The 14,402-nt window shown below is 44.5% G+C and overlaps 1 protein-coding gene across 2 annotated transcripts in view; it reads left to right on the top strand.

Annotated features, from left to right (window-relative positions):
- Window positions 1-14,402, top strand: part of akap6 (A kinase (PRKA) anchor protein 6) — a 144,174-nt gene that overhangs the window by 31,113 nt on the left and 98,659 nt on the right. For both annotated transcript variants that reach the window (XM_035168124.2, XM_035168126.2), the window contains one exon: window positions 5,990-6,112. In XM_035168124.2, the coding sequence (XP_035024015.1) occupies window positions 5,990-6,112 (123 nt within the window). The remainder of the gene's footprint in view (window positions 1-5,989; window positions 6,113-14,402) is intronic.

Genomic DNA, 14,402 nt, shown 5'->3' with positions numbered 1-14,402 from the left:
GAACAGACACGGAACCTTTCAACCTTCATCGACATCTAATCAGTTTGGAAATTAATCAAATTAGAATAAACAACAATCAAACTAAACCTTGTTACCGTGACGCTGTGACGTCAGGTATAAAGTTCATTTACTGATGAAGTGAAAACAGGCTACAGCAAAGATCTGATAGAAGAAGAGTTTTACATGGTGATGATGATTTTGTGTAAAATTATTAAAATAGAATTGTATCTATATTTATTTACATTTTCAGCTTTTAATTCAAAATGTTGTTGCTCCACGTCAAAGCAAAACAATTTCAATATTTAAGATACTGAAGAAGAACAATAGAAAAGTAGAAAATAGAATAAAAAAATAGAATTGTACATTTGAATTGTTCAAATTGTTAAATCCAAATATCAAACGATCAGATGTGTAGGGATGACTTCATCGTCTGGGCAACAGACAGCTGGTAGTGGAGGGGTCTCCCAGGGACGATCTCAGGGACGCAGTCAGGTGTGACGGACGTCTGTCTCCGTCTTTCCCTCTTTCCTTTTCTGTCTTTCTCCTTTTTTAATCACTCTCTTTGGACCCTGCCCTCTCTCACTCTATGAAGTTTCAAAAGATAATTCAAAACACCAAAAATCATGCAGGAGAGAAACACCGAGTCGGCCCTGTCTCGTCCAGACTCTGCACAGAAATCCATGTTTTCTATTAAACATAATTTTAATGAATTTCTAATCAAACGTTCCCCCCCGAGTTGTGTGTGGTCGGCTCAGCAGGACGTGTTTGCTGCGACACGTCCAGACGTCAAACGAGGAAATTAGCTGCTTCACCTCAAACCCCCTGAAAACGTTTGTGAAACCCGGCGCTGGAAAATTCATCAGTGTGAATTTCGTTCTGGTCTTTAACTTTTTAACTGGTTCACTCAAGCTGTTCGGATCCCAACGAGTTCTGTTAGCCTCGAGCTAATCCATTAGCTCGAGGCTAACAGGCAGGATGATAATAATACGTATGAGTGGAATTATCATATAAAGTTTTCCTCTTGTTAAAGTCAAGAAAAAACTTTCTGGAATAAACTTTATATAAGGAACAGCCACGGACTGACACTGGAGCCAAAGCATCTCAAACGCCCCCTGGTGGCCGGCTGCAGTATAACTCAAATATATAAGGATAAAGTCATAAGCCTCCTCCATGTTAGTGGATGGGATATGGACCAAACTGTAAAAAAACAAAGTGCACATTAGTAGTTATCATACTGACGTTCAAGCGTTTGGATCACTTTGTTTTAATTCGTTATTTGATTGTATAAAAAACGGGCTGAGACGCCATGATTGACAGGTGAGACTGACTCCCAATTGGTCGAGCATTGTGTGGGCGGGACCTTGATCCCGTGGCTTCATCCATGGATTGGGTTAGGGGTTAGAGGGAGGAAGTGGATCTTTGTGGATCTTTGTTTTTAAACCATAATCGTCACAAAATCAGAGAAAAGGTTTTATTCAGGAATTAAACTAACAGACATGTACTGTCCTCGTATCGACTGCCACTAGATGTCGCACTTGAGCAGCAGCATCTGAAATACTTCGTAAAATCGAACGTAACCTTGAATTCAGTATGTTTCCCTCAGATGAATAAACAATAATAATACTCACTGATCTGCTGCTTGTTTTCAAATTACAAATTATTTCCGCTTACATCACTGTAACTTTCACATTAAAAGTTTTCTAGCTACTTTAAATATGCATCACTGATTTAAGGCTTTTAATTTGAAAAATCTGCAGGTTCGTACGGGATATAAAACATATTCCTATGTTTATTATTATTATTATTATTATTATTATTATTATTTGAGCTTCAGTTTGAGACTTTGCAGCCGTGAGATGATTAAATATTGAGATCATTCTCTCGCTCTGGGTTTGTCTTGTGCTCTGGATGCACAGAAATCAGACCTATAGTCCGTAACATATTAATCATCGAAGCCAAACACGGTCCGCCGGGAGTTTGAGTCCAGATCCATCAGCGTCGTCCTTCAGAAAGCGCCGTCAGCTGAACGGTAATTATCCAGTGGTGAAGAGCCGAACCACAGGAGGAAGAGATGAAGCAGGAATCAGAGCGGCTATCCGGGCGGCGGAGGATCAGATCAGGCGCTTTCAGCTCCCAGCATGCCGTTCTGCCCCCCAGGAGCCGCACTGCTTTACAGACATCAAAGCAGCCGTAAGCAGCCCAGTGCATGCTGGTCGATATCCAAACCAACGCCGCTCCCTCTGCTGCTCCTTCATCCTCGTCCTCCTCCCTTCCTCCCTCTTCCTCACCTCCTCTCTCTTCCTCCTTCTCCTCAGCTCAACTTCTCATCACACAATCTGTTCCTCTCCTCGACACCTTCATCCTTTTTCTTTCCTCATTTCATCTTTGTCATTTCATTCAACCTTTCTTTCCTTTCCTCTCCTCTAGTCCTCTCTCCTCCTCCCTCCTTCACTTCCTTTCCTTTCCCATACCCCCTGTACTTCCCCTTCTTTTTCTCCTTCATCCTTACCTTTCCTTCTTTCCTTCCCTTCAAGTGCGTTTCCTTTCTTTATTTTCCTTTCCTTTCCTCCTACACACTTTCAATTGGTTTTCCATTCCTCCTGCATCCTTTCCTTTCTTTACCTTACCTTTCCTCTTCTCTTCCTCCCTTCAAGTGCCTTTCCTCTCCTCCTACACATTTCCTTTCCTTTCCTATTTTCCTTTCCTCTCCTTCTCTTGCTCCTCTTTCCTTTCCACGCCTTCTCCTCCTCTTCCTCCTCCTCTCTTCCTCTCCTCTCATCCTCCCTCGCTCTCATCAATACTTTTGATTTCCATCTCTCCTCCATAACGAGCGGCGGAGAGATGGACGGAATCATATCGATGTTTTTTTTTTAAGGGTCACGGTTGTAATTAACATACGGCCGCTCAATCGGTCAAGGTTTGTATCTCACACCTACACACACACAGACACACACACAGACACACACACACACACAAATGAAGCATCTGTAAACAACACACATTACAGCCCAGCAGAAACAGCTCTCCCCATACGAACACACTCAGATTGGATGCAGTGATTTGCAGGCGAGGTGTAAACGTGGATGCTCACATGTGGCAGGTGGAGTCATTTCCATCAGATTTACCTTCTCCTCCACTTTGCCATTAGTTTTTCTCCCTCGCTCTCAGTGAGAGATATGAAAACAGCACTCCGTGTATTAGAACTGTCTCCTGGATGATCTGCGCTCTCACTTACACTTGTTATTCAGACGGGATGTTTGAGGTCTGACTGGAGAGAATGAATTCCAGAGCTCACGTCTTCAGTTTTATGTAAATGACTCTGCTGTTCTCTCTCTCCCTCAGTGTCTCTTTGTGTTCTTGGTCTCGTTCGCTCTCTCTCTCTCTCTGCGGCTGGATTGTTTCCAGGCCACATAAAATTCCGGTCGCAGCTCCACGCCGACCTTTGTGTGGTCGTGTTCTTGGCGCTTGTCTCTGCGGAGGTGTCTCCGCCTGCAGCGCTGCACCCGGGGGCCACAGCCAGGTGGAATTAACATGAGAGGGAACGCCATGATGACAGGACGTCCCCACATATTAATGTTAATGGTGTTCTTCTAAAAAAACAATTACTGGTATTATTCATAGCATCAGTAGAGAATATGGCCCCAAAATATGTACTTTTATAGAGAAAAGAGTAAAAAAATAGAGGATAAAAATACAAACTCAGTTTTCTGACTCATTATACGTTAATATTCATCTTTTCCTTTCATGCAATTAAATCCTGTACAGCTTTATAGCCAAAATAAATAAAAACATTTCCTCATGGTGCTTTTAAATGTGTAATCCAGGAAGGGGAAACATCAAATGAAAGAAACGTGTAGTATCTAGGAAATGAAGAACAAGGAATTAAAGAAGCATTATTTTATGGTCAAAACAACAAGTCGCTGTCCGATATGAACGATATGAACGAGATCCACCTTTCAGTAACTCTGATGAGTTTTCACGTCCATCTTCACGTTGTGTACGATGCAGCATCGGGGCCAATTCAAGAATGAAGTCATAGTTTTATGTGTCATGTTAGATGGTGACTGTGCAGCATCTTGTTTATTGAATAATACGATCCTTGATGTTTTGTCTCCTCGGTATCAGGTGTAGGAAACTGAGAAAGAACCAAACTCTTCAGTGGAGAGAGAGTTCTCCCCACTGCTCTTTTCATGGCTCTAATACTCATTTTATATTTTCACCAAACAATAATAATAATAATTCCTGGATCTTGATGAAATAAATCCGACTGGTATATTCATGAGTTCGTGTAGTTTTGGTTCAGCCTGATTGAATTCGAGAACGTTTTGCCGGAGGTTTGGTTTCACGTCCCTTTGTGAGAAATCCTGTTTTGTCTCTTCTAATGTAAAGAGACCAGACTCAGAAGTCCTGCTCCTTCTTCTCTTTTGTCGCTAAAACCTATTTAGCCATTTAATAATCGCTTCTTGTCTTCGCGTCTGATCTTGGCTTGGAGTGTCGACTCCACTTCTCTCCTCCACCTCCCTGTGACAGAGTTTAAACTCTTTTCTCCTTCACCTCCGTCTCATCTGGTGGCTGAAGGTTTAAACTCCTCCTTTAAGCCGTCTCCTCGGCTGCACTTCAGGAGTGAAGTGGATTTCACGGCAGGAATCGATACTGGATCCGAAAACGATTCCACACAAGTCTCCTTCTGGTTCTTCAGGAAAAAACAAAACTGAACACAAAGGAGGATGTTTCATTTACTGGAACATTATTAGATCTTTTTAATTTCTGACACTTTTTTCTGAGTCAGATTGTTGAGTTTTAGATTTTTCTGCTTTTGGCCTCAGTCTCCTCGTTAGTCCTCCTCTGAGCCAGTAGATGGCAGTAGCTCTCCACCAAGTGATGAGTGCTCCTCCTCTTCTTCATCTTCATCTTCTCTCTGTGTGTGTGTGTGTGTGTGTGTGTGTGTGTGTGTCTTTTTGTGTGCGTGTGTGTGTGTGTGTGAAGGACGCTCATGTTCAACTCAACCACTTTATCTCGTTTTCTATCTCTTTCATTTTCATGTGTCTCTTGACTCTTCATCTCTCTCTTTCTTCACCTTCTTTCTCTTTCTCTTTGTTTTATCTCTTGTTCTCTTCCCTCACTTCTCTCTCAATAGACCCATGTTTATCTTTTCCTCCCTTCTCCCCCTCCCTTTGTTTTCATTCCTTTCTTTAATCTTTCGGGATTTATCTGTTGTTATACATGATCAATATATTAACTTTTTATTCCATCTCTTTTCTCTCTCTCTCTCTCAGTCCGCTCTCTTTCACTCTTTTCATTTAAAAAGATCTCCCCCTGTTTTTCTTTCCCTCCGCTCTCTGTATTTATCTCAGTGTGTGTTTACCTGTTACGTCCTCGTTTTTGTTGTTGTTCTTTTTCTGTCCTTGAATTAATTCATCTGAAATCAGCTCTGAAACACGTCCAGCCGCTCCCTCTCTCCTCTCCTCTCTCATCCCTCTCTCCTCTCCTCTCTCTCTCCCTCTCTCCTCTCTCCCTCTCTCCTCTCCTCTCTCATCCCTCTCTCCTTTCCTCCTCTCCTCTCCTCTTCTCTCCTCCTCATCTCCTCTCTCATCCCTCTCTCCTCTTTCATCCTTCTCTTTGTCCCTCATCTTCTCCTCCTCCCAGTCTGTTGCCTCCCTCTCTCCCTCTCCTCCTGTTTTGTGTCTTCATTACCTGTTGGATTTCTGCCTTTTTTAGTTGTATCTGTTTCTCTTCCACCACCCTTCATTTAGCTCTATCCTCTCTTCTCTCATCCCTCCATCCTCTCTGCTGTATTCTGTGTGTATCTGATGTGAGTCCAGAAGGTTCAGGACAGAAGTGGTTATACATATTACTGCTGCTTTTATTTTATATATATATACATATCAGACTAAATATTCTCTCTCTCTCTCTCTCTCTCTCTCTCTCTCTCTCTCTCTCTCTCTCTCTCTCTCTCTCTCTCTCTCTCTCTCTCTCTCTCCGTCCCCAGTGTTTCGTGCAGCAGTTGGACGGGTTCATCTCGTGGCTGCAGGGGGCGCTGGACAGCACCGAGAACTGGACGCAGCCCAGACAGGAGCTGGACAGCCTCGGGGTTTACCTGGACACACACCTGGTGAGAGTACAAAACACACACACACACTCTTTTTCACCTGCTATTCGTGCACTTGTGAGGACCCTCGTTGACAGAGCTGCTGGTGCACACACACCACGCTGCAGCACCGGAGACGCAGCGGGGCGCCACTCGTTGTGGAGGAAGTGTCAGAAAACAAGCTGGTGCTGCACGCCGCCTCTGAAAGACGCGCCCGGCGGAGCGGCCTGCGAGCTGAGAGAGTTCAGCCTCATGCAGAACGCGCTCGGTTTGATTCCCTTCAGAAGCACATGGTGCGAAACAGCTGATTATTGTGGTCAACCGCTTCCTGCTGCTTTACAACACAATGTCAACCAGAGACTGGGACTTGAATAAGAAACGTTTTCATATCGGCCGGTGCTGTTTACTGGTCGTTCCAAAGAGTAACTGGAGATAAGGATGTGGATTCCTTCACATGCACAATGGTGAACACGTCCAAGAGCTGCTTTAAGACCTGCACCCAACTCCAGATAGTCTCCTGCAGTCATCCGGAGGGGCTGGGTGTGAGAATGCAAATGTCTGAGGCAGTTGCTCTGGACACGAAGTAAAAGCTTTGAATATTGTCCGAGTGAAGCAGGAAAATCTCTGGAAGATCCACTGATGACGCTTCTAAACAAAAAGAATATGAATATCTCTGGCGCTGTGCACATGGACAACACTGAAGAGTGTGAGCGTGTGTGTCTCAGACACTCTCATGTCTGAACAGTGTCCTCACTGGTCCTCACAAAGACACAAGTGCAGCAGAGCAAACACACGCTCTGTTAAACCTCATATACAGTTAAATATAAATGTGCATTAGTGCGACACACAAACAAATCCACACGCAAATTGCACACATGGGTTTATGAACCTGCATTTGCATACATGTATTTACATACATGCATATGAATGTGTCCATGTGCCAAACACAAACACCTGTGTGTGTGTGTGTGTGTGTGTGTGTGTGTGTGTGTGTGTGTGTGTGTGTGTGTGTGTGTGTGTGTGTGTGTGTGTGTGTGTGTGTGTGTGTGTGTGTGTGTGTGTGTGTGTGTGTGTGTGCGCTGCCTCTTTGTCGACTCTGTTTGAAATGTTTGCCGAGCTGACGCCGTTTATTCAGATTCTCCTGTGGTCGATCACCTGGAGCTCGTCTGTCGTTTCCATCGTCCTGTGATTCTTCAGGTTTAGATTAAAATTCACTGACTCATGTTAGTGTGTCTGTGTGGGTGTGTGTGTGTGTGTGTGTGTGTATTTAAACATCCGTGATTTTAGCCCTGGGACTCACAACATGATGACGTTAAAGAATCAAACTGATCAGAAACACTTGAACAAACATCGGTGAGATAAGAACGACCTGAAATGACAGAAACCATCTTTGACAAACATTTATTTAACGTCTACTTCGATTATTTTTGTTTGGTCCATGTCCCATCTGCTAACATGGAGGAGGAGGAGGAGGGTTTATGACTACAGCCAGCCACCAGGGGGCGATCAAGACGCCATATACGGTCCATGACGATAGTGATAGTGGCAACAACATTATTCTAGAATATGGAGCTCTGGTCTCGTCCACAATCTGGAATCAGAATCTGGAGTAAAACTGGATCAGTGGATCAGTCAGTGAGTTTGTCTGGAGGTCAAAGGTCAGGGGTTTGTCCTGTAAACACAGATGCATGATGGGAAAAGAACAGCGAGCTGAGGGACGACGAAACAGTCTCTCATTTCATCTTCGCTGCTTTTATCCCGGTTCCTCTCTTTTTGTTCCAATTTGTTTTCATCTGCATCTCTTTGTCTCTTCCTTCTGTTCCACTCTCTCTCTCTCTCTCTCTCTCCGCTCGTCCTTTCTTTCTCTTCCAGTTTCATCTCTTCTGACCATCTGCCCTCCTCCTCTCTCTCTTTTCATCCCTTCATCTTCCCTGTTTGTTTCTTTTTATGTCTCCCTGCATCTCACTGTGTTCATTTCTTCATTCTACCAAACAACAAAAACCTCAAATGTGTTTGTCTAACACGCACGCACACACACGCACACTCACACACGCACACACACACACACACACGCACACACACACACACACACACACACACACACACACACACACACACACACACACACACACACGCACACACACTAAAAACAAGAGCCCATAGATCAGTGGGTGCTGCATCACTGTATGTGAACACAATTGACAATTACTCACACTCTTTATGGCAGACATATGGACCTCACACACACACACACACACACACACACACACACACACACACACACACACACACACACACACACACACACACACACACACACACACACACACACAAACGAATATACAACCACATGTTCACATCGCAGCACTCATCACAGATGCATTCAGGAGACAAGACATGAACGAACACACACACACACACACACACAGACAAACTGCTAGTATTTGCATATAAGCGTACAAATGCAAACACATATGCTCGACAGTGTTTTAGCTGCATGCACACGCACACTCTCTCTCTCTCTCACACACACACATGCTATTTACATACATTTGCATTTTCCTAGACAGATTTCCAAATCAACATCTCCATATCCATCCCTGCAGAGCAGCATCGTGCACACAGACACACAGACGCACACAAGTTGTCTTATCCACATATTTATTTCAGCTGTGTGTGTGTGTGTGCGTTTGTTTGTTTGTTGGTTTGTTTACACGTGTCGACTTTGTTGTGGGTGCCAGCAGCGCTGACGTTAGCGGCGGTTAGCTTCAATTAGAATTCCCGTCTCCTAATTGGCGCGTCTCGTTAAATAAAGCAGAAGAGGATGAAAAAGCATCGCTAATAGGACTTTGAACTGCTGCACTCTTGATGGCGTGTTAGCTAACTGACTCTGTGTTTGTGTTTGCGTGTGTGTGTGTGTCTGCGTCGATAGTCACACTTGCACTTTGTAGTTATTAGTGTGTATTTGGGTGTATAATTGTGTGTGATTGTTTGATGACTGCAGCCAGGTTCTGTTTGGTGTGTGTGTGTGTGTGTGTGTGTGTGTGTGTGTGTGTGTGTGTGTGTGTGTGTGTGTGTGTGTGTGTGCGTGTGCGTGTGTGTGTCATGACACTGGCTGAGGTTTGGAAAATTGAAGTTGAGGTATTGTTGACTTTTTCAGTATTTGAACTCGGTGACAAATTCATGTTCATGTCTGAAAACAGCTTCAGAAAAATATCATTAAATCTAATATCTCCAGCTCTTTGATAATTGTTTAGTTATCCAAGTTCTTTTGTGTTTTTAGGGACAGTTTGTCTTCGTTTCATTTTCTCTTTGTATTTGGTTTGTCTCTCACACACACACACAGACACAGACACAGACACACACACACACACACACAGACACACACACACACACAGTTCTCTCTCTTTCTCTATATTGCTTTCTGTTCCACACATAAACACAAACATGCAACACACACAAAGACACACAGCTCCAGGGCAGTAGTGGGCGGAGTGGAGCTGCTCTCCCAGCTGAATATTTGGTCCAGCTGGCCTGGGTGTGTGTGTCTGTGTGTGTGTGTGTGTGTGTGTGTGTGTGTGTGAGTGTGTATATGTGTGTTTTAGGGCGCGTGGAGTGAATAAGCACAGGTCTTTCCGAACCCCGGGGAGATCAGTGAGGCAAGAGGACGCTAACACACACACACACACACACACTTTGTGCAGCTATCCTTGTCAGGACATTGTATTGACTTCCATTCATTGTTAACAGCCTAACCTTAACCCTCACCCTTAAACCTTAACCAAACCCAAATCAAACCTAATCTCAACCATAACCTAACCTCAGTCCACACCTCGACCCGTTACCTCCACCAGCACCTCAGAAATCACGTCGTACCTCATTAGGACGCAGCTCTGGTCCCAACAAGGCTGGTATTTACCCCGGTGAAGGTCCCAAAAAGGTGTGAGAAACACACACTCACACACACACTCACAGGCTGCTCTTTGTAAGGCGCTGAGAGATGGCGGCCAATGAAAGGCCTATTGATTGGGTCTGATGGGTGATCCAGGCCTTTGAATCCCATTACCAGCAGCAACACAGTACTGGTGGCAACATGAGGGAGGGGGAGGGGGAGATAAAGAGGTAGAGAGGTCCCACTTCACCATTTACCAGCTCAAATCTGAAAATGCAGATCATGTGCAAATATCAGCACATCATCGCTCCAGGCCATTTAAAAAAAAAAAATGAAGAGCTTTTTAAAAAACAAAAGAAAAACAGTTAAATCTCTTCAGCTCGTCGGGTTTTAAACCTGTTTCCTCTCAGCGATCACCTGCTGAGTTGTAATCAGAGCCGGGGAGGAACGTGTTCTGTTCCTCACACGTTCTGCAGGTTCTGTCTGTGAGAACAAACGTCTGAGTCCGTGTCTCTGGACATGTTCTGGATCTTCTCCTGCAGCTTAAATGTGTGGAAGCTTCCCAGAGAGCGAGTGATGAGGTTTCTAACACGTGACGTGAAACTGGAAGAACACAAAGATCACTTGGAAACACGAGGGTGTCGTTTCATGTCTACAGTCCGACAGATATTTATTTTTGGGGGGGCTGATATATAATTATATATCAAGTTAATAAAATTCCAATCAGTCAATGTTTATATATTTTAAAGGAAAAAATGGCAACGATTCTTAATATTTTGTTGCCAAACCCTTGAAATTTAATTGAGGCTTAATAATTTAAAGTTCATCCGTACAGTAGTTTTCGTGAAATCCTGCAAAACAAGAAACAAAGAAATGGAGATGAAATCAAAACTCCTGGCGACGGAAGGAACTACAAAGAAAAAGAGACACAAATACAAACACATGTATAGAACTTGTATTAAGAATGTAAAATATGAACATAAATGCACATCTTTTCTAAATGATTTATTCTAAAGGAAAATGTGTGAGGTTGAAGAGGAGGGGATTGAGGGAGTCAGCAGGAGACATGAGAGAAAGACGAGGGAGGGATGAAGGAGAGGGAGGAAGAGAGGGAGGAAGAGAAAGAGAGGGAGGAAGAGAGGGAGGAAGAGAGGGAGGAAGAGAAAGAGAGGGAGGAAGAGAGGGAGGAAGAGAGGGAGGAAGAGAAAGAGAGGAGCTGCATGAGAGAGGGAAGAATGAGGAGGAAAAGACGAAAGAGAGAAAATTGCCCCGTGCTTTTATATTACTTAATAAAAAACAGGAAAATAGAAAGCTAAGGAGAGATGAGGCAACGCACACACACACACACACACACACACACACACACACACACACACACACACACACACACACACACACCCTGGGGAGTTCCACTGTACGACAGTAGTTTCTCTCTTCTCTGTCTGAATGGAGACGATTTGATCATCATTATTACAAAGACTCTTTAATCAGATCATGTCTCATCAACCTGAGCCTGTGTGTGTGTCTGTGTGTGTGTGTATGTGTGTGTGTGTGTGTGTGTGTGCAGCTCAATACACAATCTCAATGTCAAACCTCAATGTCGTCTCCGTATCAGCGCCGCAGACCTCTCAGCGTCTCGCTAACATCCCAGAGCTGAAACATTAGGTCGGATTCTGACGCCATCCTACCTTGTCCTCCAGGCTAATATGCTAATGCTAACAGGTAATCTGATCACTCAGGCTTTGAAGCAGCTCGTCTGAGTGTGTGTGTGTGTGTGTGTGTGTGTGTGTGTGTGTGTGTGTGTGTGTGTGTGTGTGTGTGTGTGTGTGTGTGTGTGTGTGTGTGTGTGTGTGTGTGTGTGTGTGTGTGTGTGTGTGTGTGTGTGTGTGTGTATGCTAATCAGAGCAGGGAGTTATGACTCCTTAGCCCGGTGGCGACAGCAGCTGAGAAATCCTCAAATCCACCTGCTGCCTCCATCGTTCAGGAAGTTTAAGATGAGATGAAATATCCCCGGTGAAGGTTTGTTACCTGTAAACACGACTCACTCACCTGCTTCACTCACTGCAGCACTTACACACTGACTCAGACATGAAGTTGTGTTTCTTAAAGTAAAACGTTTCTGCCTTTCAGATTCAGGAAAGGTTTTATTTAAGATAAATTAAGAATCCAGGCTCTTTGAATGTCAATATGAAATTGATTCCGTTCTATTAACTCATTAACTCAAACTCAATCAGTGGAATTAATGTTTATCAGTTAAGCAGCTTTTTGACTCCAGGGGAATCGTGTGTGGACATTTTCCAGAGTTTATCTTCCTCCTGTGAAGCAGCAGCAGGTTGTTTCTGGACATGTTGTGTAGTTGGTGTTTGTGAAGCAGCAGCAGCAGGTTGTTTCTGGACATGTTGTGTAGTTGGTGTTTGTGAAGCAGCAGCAGCAGGTTGTTTCTGGACATGTTGTGTAGTTGGTGTTTGTGAAGCAGCAGCAGCAGGTTGTTTCTGGACATGTTGTGTAGTTGGTGTTTGTGACGCAGCAGCAGCAGGTTGTCGGGTCCGACTCGTTCAAACAGGAACATGTGGGAACATCCAGGCGAGGGGCGGAGCCTGTATAGCAGCAGGGGCGGAGCCTGTAGAGCAGGAGCCTGTAGAGCAGCAGGGGCGGAGCCTGTAGAGCAGCAGGAGGCCGGACATGACTATAAACTCTGCTGTGGAAAGATCAGTGTTGTTGTTTACAGCTCATCCACACCGGCGTCGGCCCTCATCACCAGAAGATCTGGAACCTCCTCGTGTTTCCAAGTGGACGTCTTCGTCTTCTACGTGTACGGCTCCTCTTCTTCATCCTGAGATGTTTGTGTTCTTCCAGTTTCACGTCCGTCACGAGTTAGAAACCTCATCCACACGTCCACTCGCTCTCTGGGAAGCTTCCACACATTGTCCTGGGAGGCTGCAGGAGAAGATCCAGATAAATGTCCGGAGACACAGACTCAGACATCAGTTCTCATCCAGAAGCTCCAGACTCGATTCACGTCCAGTTGACTGGAACGATCTGAAATAAACAAAAGAGGCGGATGTGTCGCAGCGAATGCGTCTTTCAGTGCAGAGCATGTGATGTGGGTTTTGTTCGGGTTCTTTTGTGTCAGTATTTCTTGTATGAACACACACGATCTTTCTCCTTCTGTCTTTTCTCCTCTGCCGCTCACGCTGATTGTCTCTATATCCTCCCTCCTCTCCCTCGCAGACACATAAATACATATACACAGCCTGTTGTCTGACGTGCATAAAGCAGAGCTGCTCTGCATGCCTTATCACCGCCTGATTGATGGCTGGCTGTTCTACTCTTATCGATTCTATGCTCTTCATATATTAAACTGAGGAAACGGAGCCGAATCGCTCGTGGAATAAGGCGCTGAAATACGATCGCTCCCCGATAGCCCGGCTAATCTGCACAACCTAATTCATTCCCTAACACCAGCCGGCACTATCCCTGAGACGCAGACAGTCACGCTGTGTTTTCTGTAGCACTGATAGATGTACTTTATGTTTATTAGCTGTGAGGTATTTCACCAGCTTATCTGGAAATTACGTGGGGCAGAGCGGCCGCCGACTCTGTAAAATTACTCAATCAGCCGTGAGATTTGAAGTAATTTACGACGTTTGCGAGGCGGTAATGATTGCAGGACGCAGACAGTCATGTTTTATTTGGGTGATGCTGATGTATGAATGTGTTTTTGGGGGCGGCGTTGTGAGGAGATGTAGCTGCGAGTTTGGTTTTCAAAGTGATATTTTATTGTTTATCTGTGAAATGGAATATGTAAGGGACAGTGTCGCTGCTATCGGCTCACGTCCGGTAAAGCTTTCAGCAGATGTGTTGTTAGTGGAGAAGAAGAAGTCAGACCCGTGTCGATGAGCGATCAGGATCCTTCTCTTCAGGAAGCTCAACACCAACAATCAACTCAAACTCATCGTTTGTTCCTTCACGTCTTTGTCACGTTGGTTTTAAAGCGTCTTCCATCAGGAGCTGCAGTTTTCTCTCATTAAATATTATCTGCTGCAGACACTGAGGTCATTTAAGGTCTTTAAATAAACTGCACTTCTGTAATGCCTCTGCGTCGATGACAGAATCCGTCCTTCAAACACAATACTGTAAGAACAGCGTCAGGGAATTTCTTCATATTTGGTTCAAACGTTCATCTGGACTCGAACCTGAACTGATGAGGTCACAGTGACCTCATGTTCAACTTGATATCTGAGGAACACCAGTTGTTAATTGTGGCCCGGGCGTAAGGTTTAGTACACAGTGAATGGAAGTCAATGCAAAGTAAGGATAGCTGCACAAATGTGTGTGTGTGTGTCTGTCTCTCTGTCTCTCTGTGTGTGTGTGTGTGTGTGTGTGTGTTGTGTGTGTGTGTGTGTGTGTAGGCTTCAAGGT

Source organism: Hippoglossus stenolepis, chromosome 10 (assembly GCF_022539355.2).
Source record: "Hippoglossus stenolepis isolate QCI-W04-F060 chromosome 10, HSTE1.2, whole genome shotgun sequence".
NCBI lineage: Eukaryota > Metazoa > Chordata > Actinopteri > Pleuronectiformes > Pleuronectidae > Hippoglossus > Hippoglossus stenolepis.
This window is presented reverse-complemented; position numbering and strand designations above follow the sequence as displayed.